At 38.0% G+C, this 24,559-nt stretch overlaps 1 protein-coding gene across 1 annotated transcript in view; it reads left to right on the forward strand.

Moving 5' to 3' along the window:
- Window positions 1-24,559, forward strand: part of ALMS1 (Alstrom syndrome 1) — a 205,660-nt gene that overhangs the window by 160,368 nt on the left and 20,733 nt on the right. Inside the window, exon 18 of the mRNA XM_006877698.1 lies at window positions 7,933-9,098. Coding sequence (XP_006877760.1) covers window positions 7,933-9,098 — 1,166 coding nt within the window. The remainder of the gene's footprint in view (window positions 1-7,932; window positions 9,099-24,559) is intronic.

The following is a 24,559-nucleotide window of genomic DNA, read 5'->3' on the forward strand; positions in this document are numbered from 1 at the left end:
AAATTCTAGGGAAATATTAAAAAACAACATTAAAATATAAAAATACTGTAATGATTAGTACTGAGAAATGTTGCTGATGAATACTGAATTTTAAAGAAAAACTCCTACAAAGCATTCATGCAGAAAAAGAATGGGGAAAAAAATCAACAAGGGAACAGACAGGGTTAAAGGAGGTTAAAGGAAGCATGCTGCTGCAGGCAGTTCAGGTGATTCCAACTCATAGTGACCCTGTATAAAGTTTCCGAGGCTACAAATACTTCTTGTTGTTGTTATTGTTGTTGTTAAGTGCCATCGAGCCAGGTTCTGACCCATAGCAACCCTGAACAGGGTTTCCGAGGCTGTAAATCTTTACAGGAGCAGAAAGCCTCATCTTTCTCCCGCAAAGCAACTGGTAGTTTCGAACTGCTGACCTTGGGGTTCGCAGCCCAATTTGTAACCACTACGCTACCAGAGCTCCTTGGAGCAGAAAGTCTCATCTTTTTCCAGCACTGGTGGATTTGAGTTGCTGACCTTGCAGTTAGCAGCCCAGCGTGTAACCCATGACACTACCAGGGTTTCTTGAAGGGAAGTACGTTGTTGTGAAGTGCCATTGGGTCGGTTCTGACTCATAGCAACACTTTGTGGGGTTTCTAAGAAGTGGCCAGTGGGTTTGAACGGTTGACCTTGTGATTAGCAGTCCAGTGTTTGTCCTACTATGCCACACCAGGACTCCTAAAGAAAATGTTATTAAATGCTGTTGAATGGGTTCTGACTCTTAGTGACCCTGTATAGGGTTTCCAAGGAGCAGCTGGTGAGTTTGAACCATCTACATTGTGGTTCAAATCAGCCTTGAGGTGTCCAGTGTTTTATCCCACAGCGCCATACCAGGACTCCAAAGTAAGTATAAGTGAGATAGATTTATCTGTAAAGTTGACACATCAAAGAATAAATGCGCTTTATTTAAAATTATGAAAATGACCTCTAGAAGAGTTAAACTCTAAAACATTCAAAATACTTAGAAAAAGAGTGGTGGTAGAAATGGGTATTGTTTTTGTTTTTAAGTGGAAAACAGGAAATAAACTTTTAACATAAGAAAAATATAAGGAGACATGGATAACAAATAAAACTAAATATAAATAAACATGTCTGGGATAAAGTCACCTCTTTAAAAACAAACAAAAAAACCCCCACTCAGATTAGATGAAAGAACACACTCATCTTTCTCTCGTGGAGCAGTTAGCAGCCTAACACTTAACCCACTGTATACCCCTAAGTCCCCTTGACATACCACATAGATGGGACTTTTTTATTGTTAAGTTCAAAAAATTACCTGGATAATGCAAATGATGAGATTTATCTAGTGAATAAGTATAAAAGTCTCTGGCTCTTGGGGACTAGCACAGTTTTATAGAAATATAATTCACATACCATGAAATCTACCCATTTAAAGTGACTTTTTAAATATATTCACAGATAATGTACACCCATCACAGTAGTCAATCTTAGAACATTTTCATCACCTTAGAAAAGAAACTTATACCCTTTACTCTCCTTTACTGTTTCAACCTCCCCAAACCCTAAACAATCACTAATCTACTTTCTGTCTCTACAGATTTCCCTACTGTGGGCTTTCATATGAATGGAATCATAACATTTAATATGTGACATATAATATGTGACATTTCTGAGTGGTTCCTTTCACTTACCATGAAATTTTCAAGATTCATCCAAGTTGTAGCACATTTGAGTACTTCATTGCTTTTTTATGGCTGAATAATACGAGAGGGCTTCAGAAAGTTCGTGGAAAAATGGAATTAAAAAATAATGGAAATTTCCCACAAAATTTTTTAACCTTTTTATGTTTAATAAAACCAAATTCCTATTTATCTTCAGTTGTGTGCTCATCAGTCAATGGACATTAGTTTTCTTTCACTTTGTGCTGTTAGAAACATTCAGGTCCAAGTGTCTTTGTGAGCACATGTTTTCATATCCAGGAGTAGAGTTGCTGGTTTAGATGATAATTCTATTTAATCACTTGAGAAACTGGCAGCCTGTTTTCCACAACATTTATACCATTATACATTCCCACCAGTAGTATATGAGGGTTCCTGTTTTTCCATATCCTTACCAGTGCTTGTCTGACTTTTGGATTCTAGGTATCCTAGTGGATCTTAAGTGGCATCCCAATGTGGTTGTGTTTTTGTTGTTGTTGTTTTTTTAATAATGTTTTCCTATATTTTTGGTGAAAGTTTGGACAGTGTATGAGGTTCCTGTCCAATAATTTCTAAACAAATTGTTTAGTGACATTGGTTACATTCTTCACAAGGTGAAAACATTCTCATTATTTTTATTCTGTTTGTTCCATTTCCAGTAATCTAGTTTTCCTGCCACCCTTACCTTCTCATCTTAGTTTTAAAGTAATTGTTGACGGTTTGGTCTCTGATAGATGATCTTTTAAAGTTGTGCAATACTCACATGATATTCTTTAATTTGTGAGCCAGTCTTTTATTTAGCTAACCAATGTGGTTTTGATTTATATTTTCTGATAACTAATGATATCAAGCATGGTTTCATGTGTCTTACTGGTCATTTATTTGTCTTCCTTCAAATGTCAATTTGGATTCTCTGCCCATTTTTTAATTGGGTAATTTGTCTTTAATTGCCTTGACATACTTCTCAAAAATCATTTGGCCTAGAGATTTCGTTTTTTTTCCTTGATTCTTAATTCTGTTCCATTGATTTATCTACATTATCTTTGTGCCGTTTGTTATAGTTTATTCAGATTTTCTAGTTCTTCTTGAGTCAGTTTCAGTAGTTTGTATCTTTCTAGGAATTTGCCTATTTCATCTAAATTAACTAATTTGTTGATATCTAAAGGAGCTCTGATAGCGTAGTCGTTAGGAATCAGGCTGCGAACCTCAAGGTCATCAGTTCAAAATACCAGCTGCTCCGCGGGAGAAAGATGAGGCTTTCTGCTCCCGTAAAGATTTACAGCCTCGGAAACCCTGCTCAGGGTCGCTTTGGGCCAGAACCGACTCGATGGCACTTAACAAGAACAACAATTGTTAATTATATCTCCTTATAATGATTTCTGGAGCCTTGGTATGGAGCTGCGGGTTAATATGCTAGACTACAAAATTGCTTTGAACCGCAAGGTCAGTGATTCAAGTTCTCGAGGTGCTCCTTAGAAACACTATACAGGGTCACTATGGGTCAGAACCAACCCGACTGCACTAAACAACAACAACAACAAAAAAAATTCTTTTTATTCCTATTTCATTTCAGTAGTAATGTTTGCTTTTTCATTTCTGATTCTAGTAATTTGAGTCTTTTTTTTTTTCTTGGTCAGTCAATCTAAAGGCTTTTAGTTTCATTGATTTTTTTTTCTATTCTTATATTCTCTAGTTCATTAATTTCCACTCTAATATTTATTTCATCCTTTCTGCTTGCTTTAGGTTCACTGTGCCCTTCCATCTTAAAATGGAAGGGTAGGTTATTGATTTGAGATCTTCCTCCTTGTAGGATTAGCACTGTATAACTAAACACAGAGTTGATAGTTCAAACCCACCATCAGCTCCTTGGAAACCCTATACTGAGTCACTGTGAGTCAGAACTGACTTGATGGCACATCACTAAGAAGTGTAGTGAAGGCAAAACTCAATATGACAGCTCTCCAGCATGTTTAGGATGCAGTGCATTCAGACTGGAGCAGAAGGGTAGAGGGCTTCTGCAGATTTCTGGTATGACTGAGACTTGAAGAAACTGAAGATATGATCAAAGTCAACAATTAGTCCAAATGTCTAATGTACCACGAGAACATCAGTCTCCATGACCCTGATACCAGAAGAACTAAGTGTTTCCTAGCTACTACTATCAACTTCTCTAAAAGGGATCACATGGGAAGGTCCTGAATAGAGTGGGAGACAATGTGGAACAAAACTCAAAATCATAAAAATGACTGTCTTACAGGATAGATAGAGACTGGTGGAAGGAACCTTGAGACTATGGTCATCCTTCAGGTTTGAAACTGAACTCATCCTCATGACCTAATTTTCAGCCAAACAATAGATAGTTATAGGGAACAGCAACATTAGTGTGGTACACACACCTTAGGATGTTCAACCATTTGAAATCAAAAGGGAAGCATTTACCTAAGGACAAAATTCAGAAGGCTTGAGAAAGAAGGAGGAATGGAACTAGGAAACACAGGGAGGAAGTGGGATACATGATGTTACCTTGAGGGGATTGCAATCTAGATATAACATATAGTTTGTTGAATATAAAACTGGGGATCTGCTCTGTAAATCTTCATCCAATTCACAATAAAAAATTTTAGAAACAGTAAAAGTAAATTATACTTGGCCATGTAAGATACAACGTATTTATTGGCTTCCTCCTATCTGGAGCAAAGAGGAGTGAAGAAAATCTCTAAGGGCCACACGAACCTCAGCCCTCACTAGTCTGAGACCAGAAGAACTATTGTGCTCGGCTACCACTACAGACTACTCTCCTTGGGGTCACACTATTTGAAGGTGCTGGGCAAAGTAAGGGGAAAATGTAGAACAAAATTCAAAATCATACAGAAGACCAGACTTACTGATCTGATAGAGACTGGTAGAACACCCAAAACTGTTGCCCATTAGACAGCCTTCAAACCTGTAACTAAACCCACTCGTAGCCTTTATAGGCCTATCTATCATTTATCTTTCATCCAAACAATAGATAGACCTATAAAGTGAACAACAGAACCAATGAGGAACATATTCCTCAGAACAGTCAACCCTTTGAAATGAAAAGGACAGCATTTACACCAAAGCAGAGTTCAGAAGGCAGGAAAGATGCACAGTGAGAAATGGGGAACCCAGGGAGGAAGTAGGGAGAGTGCTATTACATTGAAGGAGGTTGCAACTAATGTCATGAAAAAAAAAAATGTGTTTAAATTTTTGAGTCGGAAACTCATTTGTTCTGTAAACTTTCACCCAAACCACAATAAATGTTTAAAAACAAGCAAAACTAAATCACATAATAAAAATGTAATTGGAAACTCAAAAAACAGACCTGGTTGAAATATGAAGCAACTGATACAAGTTATTGTAGGATTATAGACTTTAAGAAGAATATCTTGGAGGGAAGATGAAACCCATTGTCATTGACTCCATTTGACTCATAGTGATGCTGTAGGATTGACTAGACGTGCTGTGCTCCATAGGGTTTCCAAGGCTGTTAACCTTTATCAAAACAGACTGACACATCTTTCTCCCACAAAGCAGCTGTGGGGTTGGAACTGCCAACTTTTTGTTTAGCAGCAGAGAACTTAACCACTGCGTCACCAGGGCTCCTCAAAAAGAGATGACAGAGAAAGAAGCCAAGACAAGTTAGGCTCCAGAGCCCAGCAGGGAGATTCTTCTTGAAAGAAAGGAAGAGGGGCAATTCTGACTTTGTGTACCAACAGAGAGTCTGTGGTGGTAGGGGGACTTCACATATGATGACACCTCTTCCCTGAATGTTCTTCATCTGCCATTTTTCTGGTTTAACTCTTCATATTTTTACTTCACATTTCAGCCTCCTCAGAATGACTTTACAGCATCTTATTTTTGTCCTTTACACAATTTATATTTGTTTAAAGCAGTAGCTGTCATTCCAAGTGCCCGTAGAAACTAACAAGATCTCCCAATTCTTATAGAATTGCTAGATAACTGTAATTGTATAGAATCATGACTACTTTGGGAACAGAGCAAGCTGACCCTCTGTATCCCACTGTACTCTAAAGGAAATACCATTAAAAGACCCCCAATGCACGAAATGTGGGACCCTAACCAGAGAAGCAGCGACACCAGAGATGTAGGCAAACGTGATGGCAAGGAGACATAGAGCAACTGAGGACTCTAGACTCATGGAAAGAGAAAGGCTGTGTGATAGTGGGCAGGATGCTGGCCTGCAGAATGCACCCTTTGGTTGTTTAAATGATTCAATATTCCTGAGGGTTTTGGGTACATCAAATAAAAAACCCAGAGAGAATAGAAGCAAATACTGTTAAATGTTGATGCATGAAGGGGATTATAATCATTGCAATAAAACAAAATGCAATAGGATAAGGGCAAAACCAGAGTTCTCCCATGTAAACAACACTAAGTTCATAATAAAAGCTTTAAAAAAGAAATTTTTAAAAGGCCGCCAGAATTGAATAAAAACTCTGTGCACCAACAATCTAGTGTTTGGTGAAAAGAGGTCCATTGCCAGAAGTGACAGTGAATTTCATGCTTGTCATGTTTTTCTGCACATGACTTGGAACTCCAGAAAATTGTATTGATCCCATATCAGAGTCTGCAATTAGATCTGATTGTAAGATACTACATCTAAAAATACCTCTTTTAAATGTTCTTTGGTAATTACCAGGGGTGGGAGAAAGGGAGTGGAGGTTATTCACTGGCCAGAGGGTAGAATATGTGAGCTCGGTTGATAGGGAGGACAAGGTACAAGAAGGAAGAGGACAATATACAAGAAGAGGCAGGATGGCAGAAGAATAATAAAAGTAGGTGAAGACATAGAGGTCTGCATGGGTTAAAGGGGATAGAGGTAAACTGATATATACACAACTTGGAACAACACTGTTCTGTGCGTAAATACATGGGTTGAGATACAGGCCGAATGGGTAAAAGAGGAAGAGTGGAATATATGTATTTCTGTATCCCACAAATATATGAGTTTGAAAGAGGATATCTGTACATGGGTATTTACCCTTCCTGTAAATGCAACTATGAATGCGGTGGAACATGTTGTTGTTGATAAGTGTCATTGAGTTGGTTCTGACTCATAGCGACCCTGTATTGGGTTTTCGAGGAGCAACTGGTAAATTTGGACCACCAACCTGTGGCTCAAACTGACCTTGCAGTCCAGTTCATTATCCTGCAGCGCCACACCAGGACTCCATGGTGAAGCAAAATAATGAAAACTTTCTAAATATTATCAAACATCTTAAGGAAATGACTTAATGGTCCTGGAGACTCGGGACATAGTCTCACACCATGGTCAATTGGTATAACATAGTCCACAAAGACAATGTTCTACATTCTGCTTGGGTGAGCAGTTTCTGGAATCTTGAAAGTTCATGAGTGGCTATGTAAGGTACAACTATTGGTCTCGCCTTGTGTAGAGGAAGGAAGAGTGATAAGAATTGAAGAAGCTTGGAATCAGTTAGCCCACTGGACTCATGGAACATGTGAGCATCAGTCTCCAGGACTCTGAGACCAGAGGAACTATACAGTTCCCAACTATCACTACCAACTGTCCTGAAAGGGATGACCTTAGAGGGTCCCGGATAGAGTGGGAGAAAATGTGGAACAAAACTCAATTATTTAATTATGATTTTTAAAAGACCATGTTTACTGGTCAGAAAGGGACTGGAGAAACCTGAGACTATGGCCTTCGACCACCCTTCAGGTCTGAAGACAGAATGGGTAGTATTTTCAGAGATAAGACTCACTGTCCCCACACAGCAGCCCATGAAAACGTAATAGCTGCTTTTATGAACTCAGGAGCCTGGTGTGGCGCTGTAGGATATGCATTGGACTGCTGACCACAAGGTTGGTGGTTTGAACCCACCAACTGCTTCTTGAAAAGCCTATGCTATGAGCCTAAACTGACTTGATGGTGCCTAATGACAACATCATTATGCACTCAAGTCCCTTCTTTGAGATCACAAATTCATTCAGAGGTAGAATCCAGCCCAGAATCCATGTCTTTTGGCACAGACTTTCTTAAGCTTTTACCGTGCTTTCTAGCTATCAAGCACAAAGCATGACATATTTTTTCAGGTCATAGATTTTCTGAAAGTTTCTGTAAACTGTTCTTTGGCTTTTCTGTATCTGAAGAAGCAAGTGTAAATAGTTTTCTAAAGGAGGTAAAAAAAAAATGAAATATTTTCAGTAATCTATTTTTTTTTCTTTTCCTCAGGAACCAGATGTCATTCAGAATTTGCAAATACTACCCATTCTGTCTTCAAGTCTGCCCAGTTTTACTTTCATCATCCAGTGCACCTACCAACTGATCAAGATTTTTGCCATGAGTCCTTGGGAAGGGGTGTTCTCATGAGGCATTCCTGGAAAGATGTCTTTCAGCATCACCCAGACAAACATAAAGAATTCTCTTTTCTTTCTCCTCCTTATCAAAGTGTAGACAAGACCAAAATGGATTATACCAGAATAGAGAGCCTCCGTATCAATATGAATTTGGGGAACAAAGAAGTGATGCATACTGCTAAAAGCGAACCTAGGGATCATGTCAAATGTAACAGGGAGATTACTGATCTAAAAAGGGATCATAAAGTCACCCCAGAGCCAACAGCTCAGGGCACTGCAAGTTTGAATGAGCTCTGGAACAGATACCAGGAGCGACAGAGGAACCGGAAACCTCCTGAGTTTGGCTTCAGGAAAGAACTCTCCTTGGTGGAGCGACTTGATCGGTTGGCTAAAATTCTTCAGAATCCCATCACACATTCTCTCCAGGCCTCGGAAAGTACACATGACGATAACCGAGAGAAACAAGATAGTAAGGAGTGGAGTACTAGACATCAGCAACAGAAGGACAAACTTCAGAAAAAGAAGAGGTACAAAGACCTAGAGAAGTACAACAGAAACATAGAAGATCTTAAAAAAAGCAACATACTTAGTACACAGCAAGCCAGGAAGCCCAGTCAGGTTAAATTTGAACATATTAAATTTAATAAATATATCCTGAGAAAACAGCCAGGTCTTAATTATATAAGTAACACTTCTTCAGATTCTCGGCCCTCAGAGGAGAGTGAGCTGCTCACAGATACTGCCACCAACCTATTTTCCACCACCACTTCTCCTGTGGAGTCAGAGTGTCTGACCCAAACCGAGAAAGAGGTGGCCTTGCACGAGAGGAGCAGCTCTGTCTCCACCATTGACACGGCCCGATTGATTCAAGCTTTTGGCCACGAGAGAGTATGCTTGTCACCCAGGCGAATTAAATTATACAGCAGTATCACCAACCAACAAAGGAGATGCCTTGAGAAGCGGTGCAGGCCAGACAAGAAAGCAGTGAACACAGGTCACTTCCATATGACTGCTGAGCACGCCAGAAGGAAAAACATCCAGGTACATGGCTACAAATTCCATCTGGCAGTGTGACCACCTTTTTCATGGACTTTTTAGTTATGGTTTATACACAGGTGAAACAAAGCCATTTGCCCTTTCCTCACTATAACATTTCTTACCAACTGGAAAAGAGTGAGAAAGTGTAGTACTGTGCTACTGTGAGTTGTCATTCTTTTCATCAACACCCCTTTGCGAATTCCCCTTTAGTTAAAGGGCTTTGCTGCTAGATGCTTCAGACTCTGCACAGTATAGCTCTGGCTGAGGGGAGCTTCAAGTTTACCATGATCTCCATTCTGCAATATTTATTGCTTGTTGGTTTTGTTTTGTTTAAAACTCACATATTCACACACATAAATACAGTGAAATTTTTTTAAGTATATGAAGAATTGGGAATAATAGGAAAGTAAAATGAAACCATGAGTGAGCTACAATGTGATTTCAAAGTAAATGAAGAATTGTGAGTGATGGAAAAAGAAGTTGAAGCCACAGGGGAGATAGATACACTTTGTGGATAGGCTTGCTAGAAGTGAGCTGGTAGTATTGCTACGTCTCTGTGATCCATTCTGTGAGGTTGGTTGTTCAAACCCACTCAGTGGCTCCCGGAAGAAAACCTGGCAATCTGTTCCCAATAAGAATACGGCTTAGAAAATCCTATGGGACAGTTCTACTCTGTCACATGAGGTGGCTATGAGTCAAAATTGACTTGGCGGCACCTAACCACATAACTGCATGTGAATCAGTCATATAAAAACAAATTTTCAAAAGCACTACAGGTATTTCTGGTGTTAAAACCTAAGAAGTTTCATCTGTCCTCACAAAGAAGGCTCTGAAGTGTAACAGAGTTCTCAACAAGTCTTATAACAGGTTCAGTGACACCCCCAATGAGGCTGATAGGACATTCCCTAGTTTCAGAAATTTAGTAAAGGCAGTTCTCAGGAGTCTACAAATACAAACTTAAACCAACAATCAAACAAACTCAATGTACCCATGGAACTGCTGTCCTAAGAGGGATGCTTCCAAAATGATCGTTGGAAGGTGGAAAGAAAATCAATAGAATTCCGTTTTTCTCAGCCCTTTAAAATGTCTATTTTAGTGTATCTTTTATATGAGTACAATAGTAACAGTTTATAAATAAATAGCTGTTTGGCAATTTGTGCTCAAAAAATATTTTGTCACTGAGTTTGCCTAGTCAAAAAATTTGGAGATGACCGGTGTAGAAGAAAGGAATGAGATGTTTAAACAATGTTCCCTAAGTATTGTTTCTTACAGGCGGGCATTGGATGACTATTAAATAGCAGTAGCAAGTACCTGGAATGCAGGGGGCAGTATAAGGCTGTCTATCTGGTTTTTAAATTGAGGGTCGTAATCCAGACAGATGCTTAAATAGAAAGCCACTCCACATCTATCCACAAATGTCCCAGAGAGCTTACTAGTGTAAAATCAGAATTTTCTTCAGAAAGTTAAGGCTAAAAGTTTAAAGTGTGGCCAATATTAGTTTGTCTCTATAAACATTTTGAATACAATAGCCATAAAAGCCTCAGGAAAATACCCAAATAACATCTGTGTACAGTTTAAGTTTCCTGATGAATTCTATAATACAAATTAGTTGCACTTAATGCATTAATTTGTTTTTTATAATTATTAGTTGTAAAACTGTTAAAATTCTGATGTCTACCTAAATTATCCTAAATTTACAAAAGAGTTCTTTTTTAGTTACTAACTAGGTCACAGAGCCAGTTGTCTGTAAAGGCCATTACGAGTTCCTGATACACACATACAAGAATATACTCTACTGGTAGGGCTGTGGAGGACACACAGCAGGTAAAAACAGAAAAACACACATTCTTGTTTGCTTCAGTGGAAATACCATTTGATTTATTGGGAAACAAGACTGAGTTTTGCAATACTACTAAAGCGTAGATTTTTTATTTAAGCTGTCAAGGACCAGTCTGCATTCTTATCCAATGTGTTTTTATTCAGTCACCTTGTAGTAAAATTTGGAAGTGGTATGTGTCTAAGCACAAAAGCATTAACCCATCAGGTATCCAGGAGACTTTTCTTTTAAAATATTGAGTAAAGAAGACAATAGAGGTAAAACCTACAGAAATAGTAAAAGAAAGTGCTGCTGTTAAGTGCCATCTAGTCAGTTCCAACTCATAGCAACCCTGTATACGGTTTCCAAGGAGCGACACGTGAGTTTGAACTGTCAACCTTATGGTTCAAACTGATCTTGTGGCGCTTACCCAGCACCACACGAGGACTCATGAAAGTCATATGTGCTTTATTTGGTTTTGTTGTTGTTAAGTGCCCTCCAGTCTGTTCTGTCTCATAGCCACCCTGTATAGGGTTTCTGAGGAGTGGCTGGTGAGCAGGTATTTTGTACTAGGGGTAGGATCTTCATGCTAAGAATGGATATAAATTATTTCAAGAGCTTTGGGAATTCGGAACCCAATTTAAGTAAATATTGAGCTGTAAGAAAATAAGCAAAGAGTTTTATTTACTCAACATATATTTATTGTTTCTTGTGTACCAGGCACACTGCTGTCTGTAGATGGATAAATGAATGGTTCCCACTCTCAGAACATTCACAGTATAGTTGGGGAGGCAGATGCCTTGGGATAAAGGTATGAATGAAGTACTGTGGGAACACAGGTGAGGAAACTGATTTTAGCAGGTTGGAAATTGAGAAGGAATTCATAAATGGTTATAGTTGAATATAAATTGAAGTGGGAAATTTGGAAACAATGTGGGCGATTGACTGCCTAGACCAGGGGTGGGGAATGTCTGCCTGCAGGCTGCATGGTGGTGGTGGTGGTGGTCGTTATGTGCCATGCAGTTGGTTCCAAGTCACAGTGATCTGTATAGGGTTTCCAAGGAGGGGCTGTTAAGTTTGAACCACCGACCTTGTGAGACCATAAGGTTGGTTTGAACCACAAAGTCGATGATTCAAACTCAACAGTTGCTCCTCAGAAACCCTGTACTGGGTTGCTATGAGTCGGAACAAACTTGACGGCACTTAACAACAACAATTTTGAAGTTAGAATTTTGTATTGCCCACGAATGATGTTATAAATTTTACAGGGTAAAGAAAGGCATCAAAATGCATAGTGTGTTCAGGAATCAATGAGAAATCTGGCAGCAGGAGTGTACCTGTCTTAGCTAGTATCCACCCTCTTTTAAGACTGTGTGCAGTTTATCTTCCTGATAAATTCTGCACTATAAATTAGTTCTACTGTTGATGTATTTTGTTTTTTAATGTGCTGAGATATAAAGCTTTGTTTCCCAATTCTAAAATGAAACAAATATTTTGTAAATGAAAAATATTTTGTAAAATATTGATTAAAAATTGCTTAACTAACAAGGAAAGCCCTAGGATTAGTCATCATATAAATTGGGATACCTGAGCATGAGAGGAAAAGTTATAGCAGGACAGATGTATAAACTGAAAGCATCCCAGGTACACTAGCATGTGTTGTTGCTACTAAATGCTGTCAAGTTAGTTCCAACTCATAGCAATCCTGTATAGGGTTTCCCAGGAGCAGCTAGTGGATTTGAATCACCAACCTTGTGGTTCAAACTGACCTTGTAGTCCAATGCTTATCCTACAGTACCACAACAGTATGGTCATCTGAATTTTACTATCTGTAATAGCCATCTATGCAACCCTATAATATGTTACACTTAGCAAAATGGGACCATGTTACTGTACAACATTCTTTCTACTTAACATTTTATCTTGGCTGTTTTTCTACGATATTACGTATACATTTACCTCATTTTTAATAACTGCTACGTAGTGTTCCATTGAATAGTTATCTCATGAATTACTCAACCAGATCCCATGCCTAAAAACTATATTTAAAGATTTTTAAAAATAATGCTTCAATGAACAATAATTAAGATTTCATTGTATGCCATTTGAAGTGTACAGTTAAGTAGTCTTTAGTTTAATCACAGAATTGTACAACCAATTTTAACACATTTTCATAACCCCAGGCAGAAACCCTGTACCCATTAGTGGTTACTACCTATTTTGCTCCAACTCCAAGCCCTAGGCAACCGCCAGTCTACTTCCTGTCTCTGGATTGCCTGTTCTGGATATTCTGAAGGTAGAATCATGTGTTTTGGTCTTTTGTCACTGACTTCTTTCACTTAGCATAATGTTTTCAAGATTCACCCCTGTGATGGCAGGTATCAGTGTTTCTTTTCATGGCTCCACATTTTTAAAATTCACTAGTTGTACATTGGGTTGTTTCCATATTTTTTATCACTGTGCTATCGACATTCATGTATCAATTTTTGTGTAGACATCTGTCTTCATTTCTCTTAGGTATATACCTGTAAGTGGAACAATTGGGTCATGAGATAGCTCTGTTTAACATTTTCTCAGATCAGTGTTGATCAGTTCTATCTTCCTAGAAAATTAGCCAATTTATCCAAGTTTTAAACTCTTAACATATGGTTTACAAAACATTTTTAATCCTTTTTTCTATATGTTTTGTTTCTCATTCATTGCTAATTTTATACATTTCTATTTCTGCTGTGAGTCTATCTAGTGATAGCTGTTTTGTTCTTAAGAGCCACTCTTAGATGTATCTTTTGTGTTAGTATTTTGTAATTCATTAATATCTTACTCATTTTGCTTTGGTTATCTAATCCTTGAGTTGAATATATAAGCCGTTTATTTTCATACATCATAACTTAGTAACAAAAGCCATGAATATTCATGAGTATAGCTATATACCATCTAAATGTTTTCTGTTCTTTCTCTGCCTTCCCATGGATTCATTGAACAGAATATATTGAATATATTATTTTAGTCCTTTTCTTGGCTTACTACTTATGCCTTTTGTGATTTTTTTTTTTTTGTCGTTATTCTAGGGTTTACAGATATGTTTATTTGTGCATCTGTTAGGTTCTACCTTCATATATTGTACCACTTAGTGAAAGAGCTCTCCCTCTCATTCCTTTTTCTATATTTGTCAGACATTTTACTTACGTGTAAATGTACATTACATTGCTACGCTTTTTGTTTTTGCCATTTAATCTTTTATAGCAATTTAAAAATTAGGGGAAATGAATTGCTTTATCTTCATTTATGCCATATTCCATATTCTACAGTTCTTTGAGTGTTAGATTCAAATTTTCTTTAACATTTCTTTTAGATTAGGTTGGCTACAACAATTTTATTTATTTTTTTTTTTAGTACTTCAAACATGTTAATATATCATCTCCTAGTTTGCTTGGTTTAAGAAGCCTGCTGTCATTGTATTCTTTTCTATTTGTTACCCAGTTGCCATCAAGTCTCTTTCAACTCATGGTAATTCCATGTGTGTCAGAGAGTACTTCATAAGGTTTTCAGAAATAGATCTCCAACTTTGTCTTTCTGGGTTCCTTTGGGTAGACATGAGTGAACCTCTAGCCTTTGAGCTATCAGCCAATCACATTAGTCTTTTGTACCACCCAGAAACCCTCTTCTATATGTAATTTGTTTTCATTTCTCTGGTTGTGTTGATCTCGTGAGCAGCTTGAATATGATGTCTTGTGGGTTTGATTGGGAGTGGACTTTCCTTCTTGGTGTTTTCTAGCTTCTTGCATCTGTGGTTTGGTGTCTGTCATTAATTTTAGAAAACTGTAGCCCATTGTTTCTTCAAATATTTCTTCTGCCCCCCTCTCTCTTTTTCTGAGGTTCCAACTCTGCACGTTAGATTGCTCTACCCAGTTTTTAGTTAGTGTTTAATCTGAGTGTCTTCAAGTTTACTGATTCTTTCTTCATCAGTGTTGTATTCTAATGAGCCAAAGGAATACATTTTTCATGTTTGTTACTGTATTCTCCATTTCTGGCATATCCATTTATTGCTTTCTTTTCATTCCTATCTCTCTACTGGAACTACTCGGCTGATGTTACATGTTGTTCACTGGTTGCATTAAAGCCTCTAATATTAAACACAGTTATTTTAAACATATTAACTGCTAACATATATGAGTCTGGATCTCATCAGTTTGTCACATGGGAGTGTGTTCTTTCACAATTTTTAGTTATGTAAATATTTGGGGTAGGACAATAAAGACTGAAATGAGTATTTTTTATGCCTGGAAACATGCACGCCTCTCCTGTTGAGCCTTCAATAAATTTAGTTAAGAGATGGCTGCATCTGAGGTTTGTTATTGCCTGTGCCCACCCTCAACACGAGGAGCTCTGATAGCATAGTGGTTACAAGATGAGCTGCGAGTCTTACAGTCAGCAGTTCAAAACTACCAGCTGTTCCACGGGAGAAAGATGAGGCTTTCTGCTCCCGTAAAGATTTACAGCCTCAGAAACCCTATCCAGGGTCACTGTGAGTCAGAACCAACTCCACAGCACAGAACTACCACCACCTTCAACACACCGAGGCTTCAAATTCCCATAATAATACCAAGTGTTTAGATTGGGGGTGGATTTGCCTTGGGGAGATTTATCCTCAGTGTTAGATTTTCCTCTTTGCAATACCTCAGTAAGAGTCTTTCTAATCTTGTTTGTGACCTGTTTGTCTACAATCTTTTGTTACTTGATGCTGGCCAGGGTGGGTGGCAGGGGTGGTTAATGCTATTCTCTATTGTTCTCACAAATCTCAGCCATAAACAGCCTTGGGGCTATGCCCTACTCAGTGCTATGTTTGTTTTGAGTTGTTTTACTGATAATTTGATAACCCTGTAATTAGCCTAGTGAACCTCAGGGTCAGCAGTTCTAAACTACCAGCTATTATGCCGGAGAAAGATGAGGCTTTCTGCTCCCATAAAGATTGACAGCCTCGGAAACCCTGTACAGGGTCACTATGAGTCGGAACCGACTCCACTACACATAACAACAACAGTATGTTTAAATGCTTTTCTCAGTCAAGCACTCTCAGATGGGAAGCAGTGTCTGTTGAGTCTGTGATCTGAAAAATAAACATCCGTGGCACTTGTCTGTCTTCTCCCCACTGCCACTTCCCATAATCACTTTCCCCAGCCTACCAATAGTCTTTATATGTTCTTAATTTCATTGTAGTAATATTATTTACATTAACTGGCTGTACTTTAAGGAATTATAAAATTTTACTTACATTTCATAAACACAATCACCAGTTTCTTTATGACAATTATGTCTATGCATACTAGGTCAATATTCACTAGGAACTTTTAAATAAACTTGGAATTTGTTAACTTAGATAAATTTAAGTTTCTTAACTTATTCAGGAGTAAGCAAGTTCTTGCAAACTTGAGACAATTTTTCTATTACCACCTTTATACATGAATTGTAACGCTCCGTAGGCTTTTCTCAGCTGTAATCTTTATGGAAGCAAATCTCCAGGCCTTTCTCTCATAGCACCGCTGGGTGGATTTGAACTGCCAGCCTTTCAGTTGGTTGTTGTTGTTGTTAAGTGCCGTCGAGTCGGTTCCGACCCATAGCGACCCTGCACAGGGTTTCCGAGGGTGTAAATCTTTACGGGAGTAGAAAGCCTCATCTTTCTCCCGCGGAGCAGCTGGTAGTTTCGAACCGCTGACCTTAAGGTTCGCAGCCCGATTCGTAACCACTTCAGTTGGTAGTCAAGTGAAAACTGTGCCACACAGGGACCTTAAATTCTTGAATAATAATCCGTAATTCAAAACCATCAGTTTTGCTCTCTTTTTCTGGTCACAGTATAAAATGTTGTTATGCAGAAACAACCGTGTTTTCCTCCTTATGGGGTCCTGGTTATTTTCAGTTCAGGATTCTTTTTAGGGGTTTTTTTTTAAGTTTAGTTATGTTGCCAGGTGTGTCTCAATATTGGTCAGTCTCTGTTGTTTTTTAAAGATAAAATTCACATGCTACGCATTTCACCCTTTTAAAAGTGTACATTTCGTTAGTTCATACAACCATCACCACTGTCTTAATTCTAGAACTTTTTCATTGCCCCCTTCCCCCAATCCTTGGCAACCACACTTTAATCTTATTTATGGATTTGCCTGTTCTGGAAATTTCATATAAATGGAATCCATGTAATAGTTGGTCTTTCTTCACTTAGTGTAAAGTTTTATCCACGTACTTTATATGATCAGATATTTCATTGTATGGGTATACTCCATGTCATTTACTCATCTGTTGATAGACATTTGAATTGTTTCTACTATTGGCTCTTATAAACAGTGCTGTTGTAAAACATTTCTGTACAAGTTTTCTGTGGGAACATAGGTTCTTTCTGTTCTCTTGGGTATATACCTAGGACTAGAATTGCTAGAGGGAGCACTGTGGCTCCATGGAGTAAGCACTGGACTGTGAACCACAAGGTCAGAGGTTTGAGCCCACCAGCCAAACTCTTTCTAAGCAGCTGCACCATTTACATTCCCGTTAGTGATGTGTACGATTGTTCCGTTTTCTGCACATTCTCATCATTGCTTCTTATATTCCATTTTTCTGGTAATACTAATCCTACTGGGAGTGAAAGGAGCACTGATGGTGCAGTGAATTTGAAGTTGGGCTGCTAACCTCAAGATCAGCAGTTTGAAACCATTAACTGTTACTCAGGAGAAAAATGAGGCTTTCTGCTCCCATAAAGATTTACAGCCTCCGAAACCATATATAGGGTCGCTGTGAGTCCAAATCAGTCAGTGAGCGTGGGTTTTAGTGAGTGACATGGTATCGCTTTGTGGTTTTGATTTGCATTTCTCTGGTGACTAATAACATTGAGCATTGTTTCTTGTGCTTATTGGCCATTTATGTATCTTCTTTGAAGAAATGTCTATTCAGATCCTTTGCCCATTTTTGAATTGGCTTGTCTTGAAGTTTGAGCTTTTCTGTGTGTGTGTGTGTGTGTGTGTGTGTGTATGTGTGTATTTCAGGATACAAATCCTTTATAAAGTATATAGTTTTCAAATATTTTCTTCCATTCTATGGGTTGATTTTTCACTTTCTTGATGCTGTCATTTGCAATACAGCTTTTAATTTTGATGCCTAATGTATCAGATTTTTCTTTTGTTGCTTGTGTTTTTCATGTAATATATAAGAAATCACTGCCTAACCCAAGGTCATGAGCATTCATACCTATGTTTTCTTCTAAGAATTTGATCATTTTAGATGTTAATCCAGGTCTATAGTCAGTTTTGCATTAATTTTTCTATATGGTATGAGATTGGGGATACAGCTTCATTCATTTGCATGAATCCAATTGCCCCAGCACCATTGTTTAAAAGACTATCTTTTCTCCCAGTGAATTGTTTAGAAACCTTGTCAATAATCAGCTGATGAGAAATATAAGGATTTATTTCTGGACATAATTTTATTCCATAACTTATATGCCTGTCCTTAGGCCAATTCCATATTGTCTTTATTGTTGTAGTTTTGTAGTAAGTTTAGATATTGTATAAAGTGTGAGTTTCAACCTTGTTTTTCTTTTTCAAGATTATTTTGACTATATTCTGGGGTCATGAAAATTTCAAGATTGTCCTCTCAATTTCTGAAATAAAAAGTAGCTTGAATTTTGACAGGGATTGCCTTGAATCTTTAGATTGATTTGGGGATTATTGCCATTTTAACAATAGCTAATATTTTAATGTATAAACATAGTGCCTTTCCATTTATTTAGATCATCTTTAGTTTCAACAATGGTTGTAATTTTCAATTCTTCATAGGTTTAGCATTACATAATAGTACTAAATATGATATTCTTTTTGATGCTATTATAAATGAAGCTTTCTCAACCTTAATTTCAGATTGTTTATTGTTCTCCATAGAAATAGAACTGATTTTTGTGTATTGGTTTTATATCCTGTAACATTGCTAAACTCACTTAATAGCTTGAGAAGTGTATGTGTGTGTGTGTGCGTGTATTCCCTAAGATTATCTGTAGACAAAAATCATGTAGTCTGGAATGTAGTTTTATTCCTTTACAGTTTGAATGCCTTCTTTTTTTTCTTGCCGAATTGCCCTGGCTGGAACCCCCAGTAGAATGTTGAATAGAGTGACGAGAATGAGCCTCTTGTCTAGTTCCTGGTATCATTAGGAAAGCTTCTCAGTCATTAAGGGTGATATTAGCTGTGAGTATTTCTCTGGTGTGAGTCGGGCTGCCAACCTCAAGGTCAGCAGTTCAAAACTACCAGCAGTTCCGCAGGAGAAAGATGAGGTGTTCTGCTCCCGTAAAGATTTACAGCCTTGGAAACCCTATGCAGGGTCACTATGAGTCAGAACCGACTCCACGGTACTTAACAACAACAACAATTTCATAGATGCCTTTTATCATACTAAGGATCTTCTCTTCCTCATTTGTGGAGTGTTTTTATCACGAAAGGGTTTTGGATTTTGTCATATGCCTTTTCTGTATCTATTAAGTTGATTGTGTTTTCCCCTTTATTCTATTAATATGGTATATCGCTGCTGTTGTTAAGTGCCATCAAGTCAATTCCGACCCATAGTGACCCTGTATAGAGTTTCCAAGGAGCAGCTGGTGAGCTTAAACCACTGACCTTGCAGTTCAAACAACTTTGCAGTCTGACACATTAGCCCCCAGTGCCACACCAGGATTTCATATGGTATATTACACTGACTAATGCTTAAGGTCACTATGAGTCGGTACCGACTTCGATGGCACCTAACAACAACAATATTCATATATCAAACCAGCTATACATTCCTGCGATAAATCTCACCTGGAAATGATGTGTAACTCTTTTCATATGCTGCTGAATTTGTTGGCTAGTATTTTGCTGAGGACTTTTGCATCAATAGTCATTGGGATGTGGGTCTGTCTTTTTATTGTGATGTCTGTCTAGTTTTGCCATCAGAATTATACTGGCTTCACAGAATGAGTTGGGGACTGATTTTCCCTCCTGCCTTTTTTTTTTTTTTAAGAGTCTGTGAAGCATTGTTTGAGTCTTCTTTAAGTGTTTAGTATAATTTAATAGTGAAGCCTAGTCCTGGACTTTGCGTCATGGGATGTTTATATTGCTAACATAGTCTCTTTGTCTATTATTGGTAAATGCAGATTTTCTAATTCTTGCATTTGATGTTTCTGTCTTTTTAGGAATTTGGTAATTTCATCTAGGTTATCTTCATTTGTTCATGGTATTTTAATCCTTTTTGTTTTTCTAAGTTTGGTACTAATGGTCCCTCATTCATGCTTGGTTTCAGAGGTTGAGTATCTTTTTTCCTTGTTGAACCTAATAAAACATTTGGTCATTTTGTTGTTCATGTCAAAGAAGTTGATTGGGTTTCTTGATTTTCTTCTGCTGGTTTTCTGTTGCATTTATTTCTATTGTAATCTTTGTTATTTCAGTCTTTCTCCATGCCTTAAGTTCAGATTACTCTTCTTTTTTTAGTTTCTAAAGATGGAAAGATATGAGGTATTTCTTGTTTGATAGATTTCCCACTTATAGATTTCTCTCAAAACTTTGCTTTCACTGCATCCTACATCCTTTGATATGTTTTATTTTCATTTTCATTCATCTCAGGTTTCTTACTGTGGTTTCTGCTCTCATCCTCTGGTTACTGCTGTGTGAGTTGCTCTCAAGTCAGCTGCATCTGGTGGCAGCCCATGAACAGCAGAACAAAACAGTGCTCAGTCCTGTGCCATCTTCACAGTCCTTGTTGTGCTCACAACCATCGTTGTGGCCTCTGTGTTTTGAGTGTTTTCCAGCCTAGGGGGCTCATCTTCCAGCACTGTATTGAAGAATTTCCTGTTGTAATGCACAAGGTTTTCTGTCTTTCCTTTTGAATTTTTTAATTTTGTTGTATCTGTTGAGAATATTCACAGCAGAGTATATACCAATTCAAGTTTCTACAAGTATGATTCCTTGACATTATTGTTGTTGTTGTGAAGTGCCATTGAGTCAGTTCCAACTTATAGCAACCCTATATAGGATTTCCAAGGAACAGCTAGTGAGTTTGAACCGCCTGCTTCTCCCTGGAAAACCCTATATGGGGTCACTATGAGTTGGAATTGACTCTATGGCACTTAACAACAATCAATATCAATGAATTGTTCACGTAGAAATTATTGAATTACTATATAGTCTGCCATGGAAAGTACAATTCATTAACATTGATTATATTCTTTGAATTGTACTATTTTCACCCTCCTTTTCCAAGTTCTTTCTTTCTCATTAGCATAAACTAACTAAGTTTCCGATGTAATCTTTTAAAAGAGCACAATACTCAAGGCAGACATTCTTTACTACTTGAACTAAGTATGCCATGGGCTACCAGAACAAACAAGTCTGTTTGGGAAGAAGTACAGCCAGAATGCTCTTAGAAGTGAGGATGGATGGCGAAAGTTGACTCAGTGGCAACTAGTTGGTTGATTTTACATGTCTCTTTTATCATTTAAGTGTTTTCACTTCCTGCATCTTTTTCTCCGTATTTTGGGTGACTTTTTCTAGTCCATAGTCTACTCCATTCTATATTGTTAATCAGTTTTCTATCACATAAATTATTCTGCAGAAGTATTGTGGTATTATTAATTTTTTAAATGTTTTATTGTGAATTATGTGATAGTTTACATGGGAGAACATTAGTTTTACATTCATCCTATTGTATATTGTTTCATTGCCATGGTTACAATCCCCTCCATGCATCATCAGCCAACCAAAGGGTATATATACCTCGCAAGCCTGCCCCTCTCCCTTTCTGGGTCTAGAGTCCCCAGCCGCTCCATCTCTCCACGTCATCGTCTCTGCCTCCATCTCTGGCGTCACTTTCTCTGGTTAGGGTCCCACACACCACTCTTGTCCCTTGATGGTTCCAGGGACCTCGGCTCCTGGACTGCAAAGTCAATCACTCCCTTCCTTTTGATACAAAACATCTACCTTTACATTTCTAACCCTCACAGTCAGTGTGGTATTATTTTTATCCGTAGTTTTCTTTATTACATGTCCTTAGGTCTCTGACACATGGTAGATTATTATAGTTCTGTGGAAAACATGTATGTGCTCACAATTAATGTGGTTGAATTCTCTGTGACTATCTTAACTTGTTTACGAGGTATTGTTTGAGTTCCATGACCAGGAAATTAACTTGCATGTGGCTTGTATTTATTTTGCCCCTCAGAGCCTAGATAGGAAAGGCAGAGAGAAAGTAGGTGATTTTCAGATTCTGGACAGTCACAGTAGGCAAAGATTTTCTTCTCAGTTGTGTTAAAGTTAATATTCTGGTGGCCACTCTACCCACTGTGGGGGTGAGGGAAGAATTCAGTTAGGTGGGGCATGCCCATGAGTTTTTTGCATTGTACTATTTTGGTGTCAGCTGGTATCTGTCTTAAGAAACCCTGGTGGCACAGTGGTGAATTGCTAGGCTACTAACCCAAAGGCTGCTCCATAGGAGGAAGTGAAGCAGCCTGCTTCTATAAAGACTGCAGTTTTGGAAACCCCATGGGGCCATTCTGCTCTGTTTTATAGGGTCGCTATAAGTTGGAATCAACTCCACGGCAGTGGGATTTGAGGTAAAAAGCTAACTGAAGAGTTCAGGCGATATAGAAAGTATGAAGACATTGAAGATCACCCATCTCATCATCCTGAAATAGTAATAAGCAGTATTTTCATATGTAATCTTCACACATACTGTTTTCCCAAAACAAACAAAACCTGCCATGTTTTGAAATTTTTTTACTTAGGCATTTTTCTATGTCATAAATTTTGTAGTCATTTTAATGACTTTATGGATTCCATCGCGTGTGTCCCATTACTTATCTAATTTGTTCCCTAATGACAGATATTTTCCTTGTTTTGATTATTTCTTCATCATAGTTCATGCTTAGGTAAGTAGTCTTGCTGCTGGAGATACATTTCTAGACATGTAATTAATGGGTTACCAAAGATACACATTAAAAATGTGTATTTCACACTGCTGAATTGTCTTCTGGAAGGTTTAACCAGTTATTTGATCACCAATATTGTAGAATGATACCTTGGTCTATACCTAGCAGTAGAATACTTACATTCCTTAGTCTGATAAGCCAGCAATACGGTATCTGTGTTAATTCACATTGTTTCAGTCAAACCCACAGTGTTTCTATTTTCTTTAATGTATTTACTGGCCAAGTAGATTTCTTCTTTTCTGACCTATCTTTTCTTTAACTCAGGTCTCCTTAAGGTATACTCATGCTTTTTCCCTCATTCTACATTGGAGAGTTTAGCAGTTCATATAAAGGAGTACCTGCCACTACCTGCCTGTTCTTCTCTCCTCCTTTTGATAACACCTCCTCTTCCTCTGACTCATTCTTTGTGCCTTTCTGTGTAGTCTCTCCCTCTGTCTCTTCAGTTCCTACTCTTACTTCTCTCTCACTACTTTGCACGGTGTTTCTCTGTTCTACCTCTGCCTCTGTTCATTGCAGCCGTTTACGGGCTCTCCCCATCCCCACCCTGTACTGTCTCTTGTTCACACTGTCACTGCTGTGCCTCTCTCTTCATCCTTCTGAGGACTTCTCCCCCAACCCCATCTTGTACATATTTCTGTGCATTCTCTTTTTTTCTCTCCCTTCCCCGATCATTTCTTTTATTCTGTTTGACCAAGCATGAGAGGTAATTTATGGCTGTCGGTAAAAAAAAAAAAAAGAAAGAAAAGCCAAGTTTATTCATTTCACTTGTGGAGACAAAAGCTGAAGGTGGTGAAGGATTTCTCTGTATTTTTTCCCTCTCATTACTGCAAGCGTGCTACTACTCAGAGACTTCCATAAAGAATAAAACTAAACAGCAAACTCACTGCCACCAAGTCAATTCAGTAACCCACAGGACAGAATAGAATGCTCCCTATGGTTTCTGAGACTATAAACCCTCATCTCTCTCCCATGGAAACCAAAATGTCTATCAATGTTCCTTACATCTTTGTAAAACAAACTGATCTTCTATCAGTCTTTTCAGTCACACCATTATATGGAAAGAAATCGCTGTCATGAGCTGTATTTTGGAATCCAAAGAATAAATTTCACTATATGTTTAGAGAAAAGACTTAAGATATAAACATATGTATATATATTATAATCCAAAATATATATGTATATATGACTAGAATCAAAAATTATGGGATTATGAATTTGTCCTTTCTAATTTTTTGTATGTACTTTGATTTTTGATTTTTTTTTCAAGAAGCCTGTATTTGCTAACAGGAAACCATAAATGGTGTGTTTTGTTTGGCATTAATGAAAAGAGAATACATTTTTTAAAAATTGTAGTTAAACCAAAAAACCAAACCTGTTGCTGTCAAGTGAATTCCTACACGTAGCGACCTAATAGGACAGAGTAGAACTGCCTCATAGGGTTTCCAAGGCTGTAATATAAACTTGGAGTCCTGGTGCTGCAGGATAATGTACTGTACTGCAAGGTCGGTTTGAGCCATTAGGTCAGTGGTTCAAACCCACCAGTTGCTCCTTGGAACCCCTACACAGGGTCGTTATGAGTTGGAACCAACTCGACAGCACTTAACAACAGTCAATATAAATGTACAGAAACTGACACAGATTTCTCCCATGGAGTGG

Source organism: Chrysochloris asiatica, unplaced genomic scaffold (genome assembly GCF_000296735.1).
Source record: "Chrysochloris asiatica unplaced genomic scaffold, ChrAsi1.0 scaffold00557, whole genome shotgun sequence".
In the NCBI taxonomy this organism is placed as follows: Eukaryota; Metazoa; Chordata; class Mammalia; order Afrosoricida; family Chrysochloridae; genus Chrysochloris; species Chrysochloris asiatica.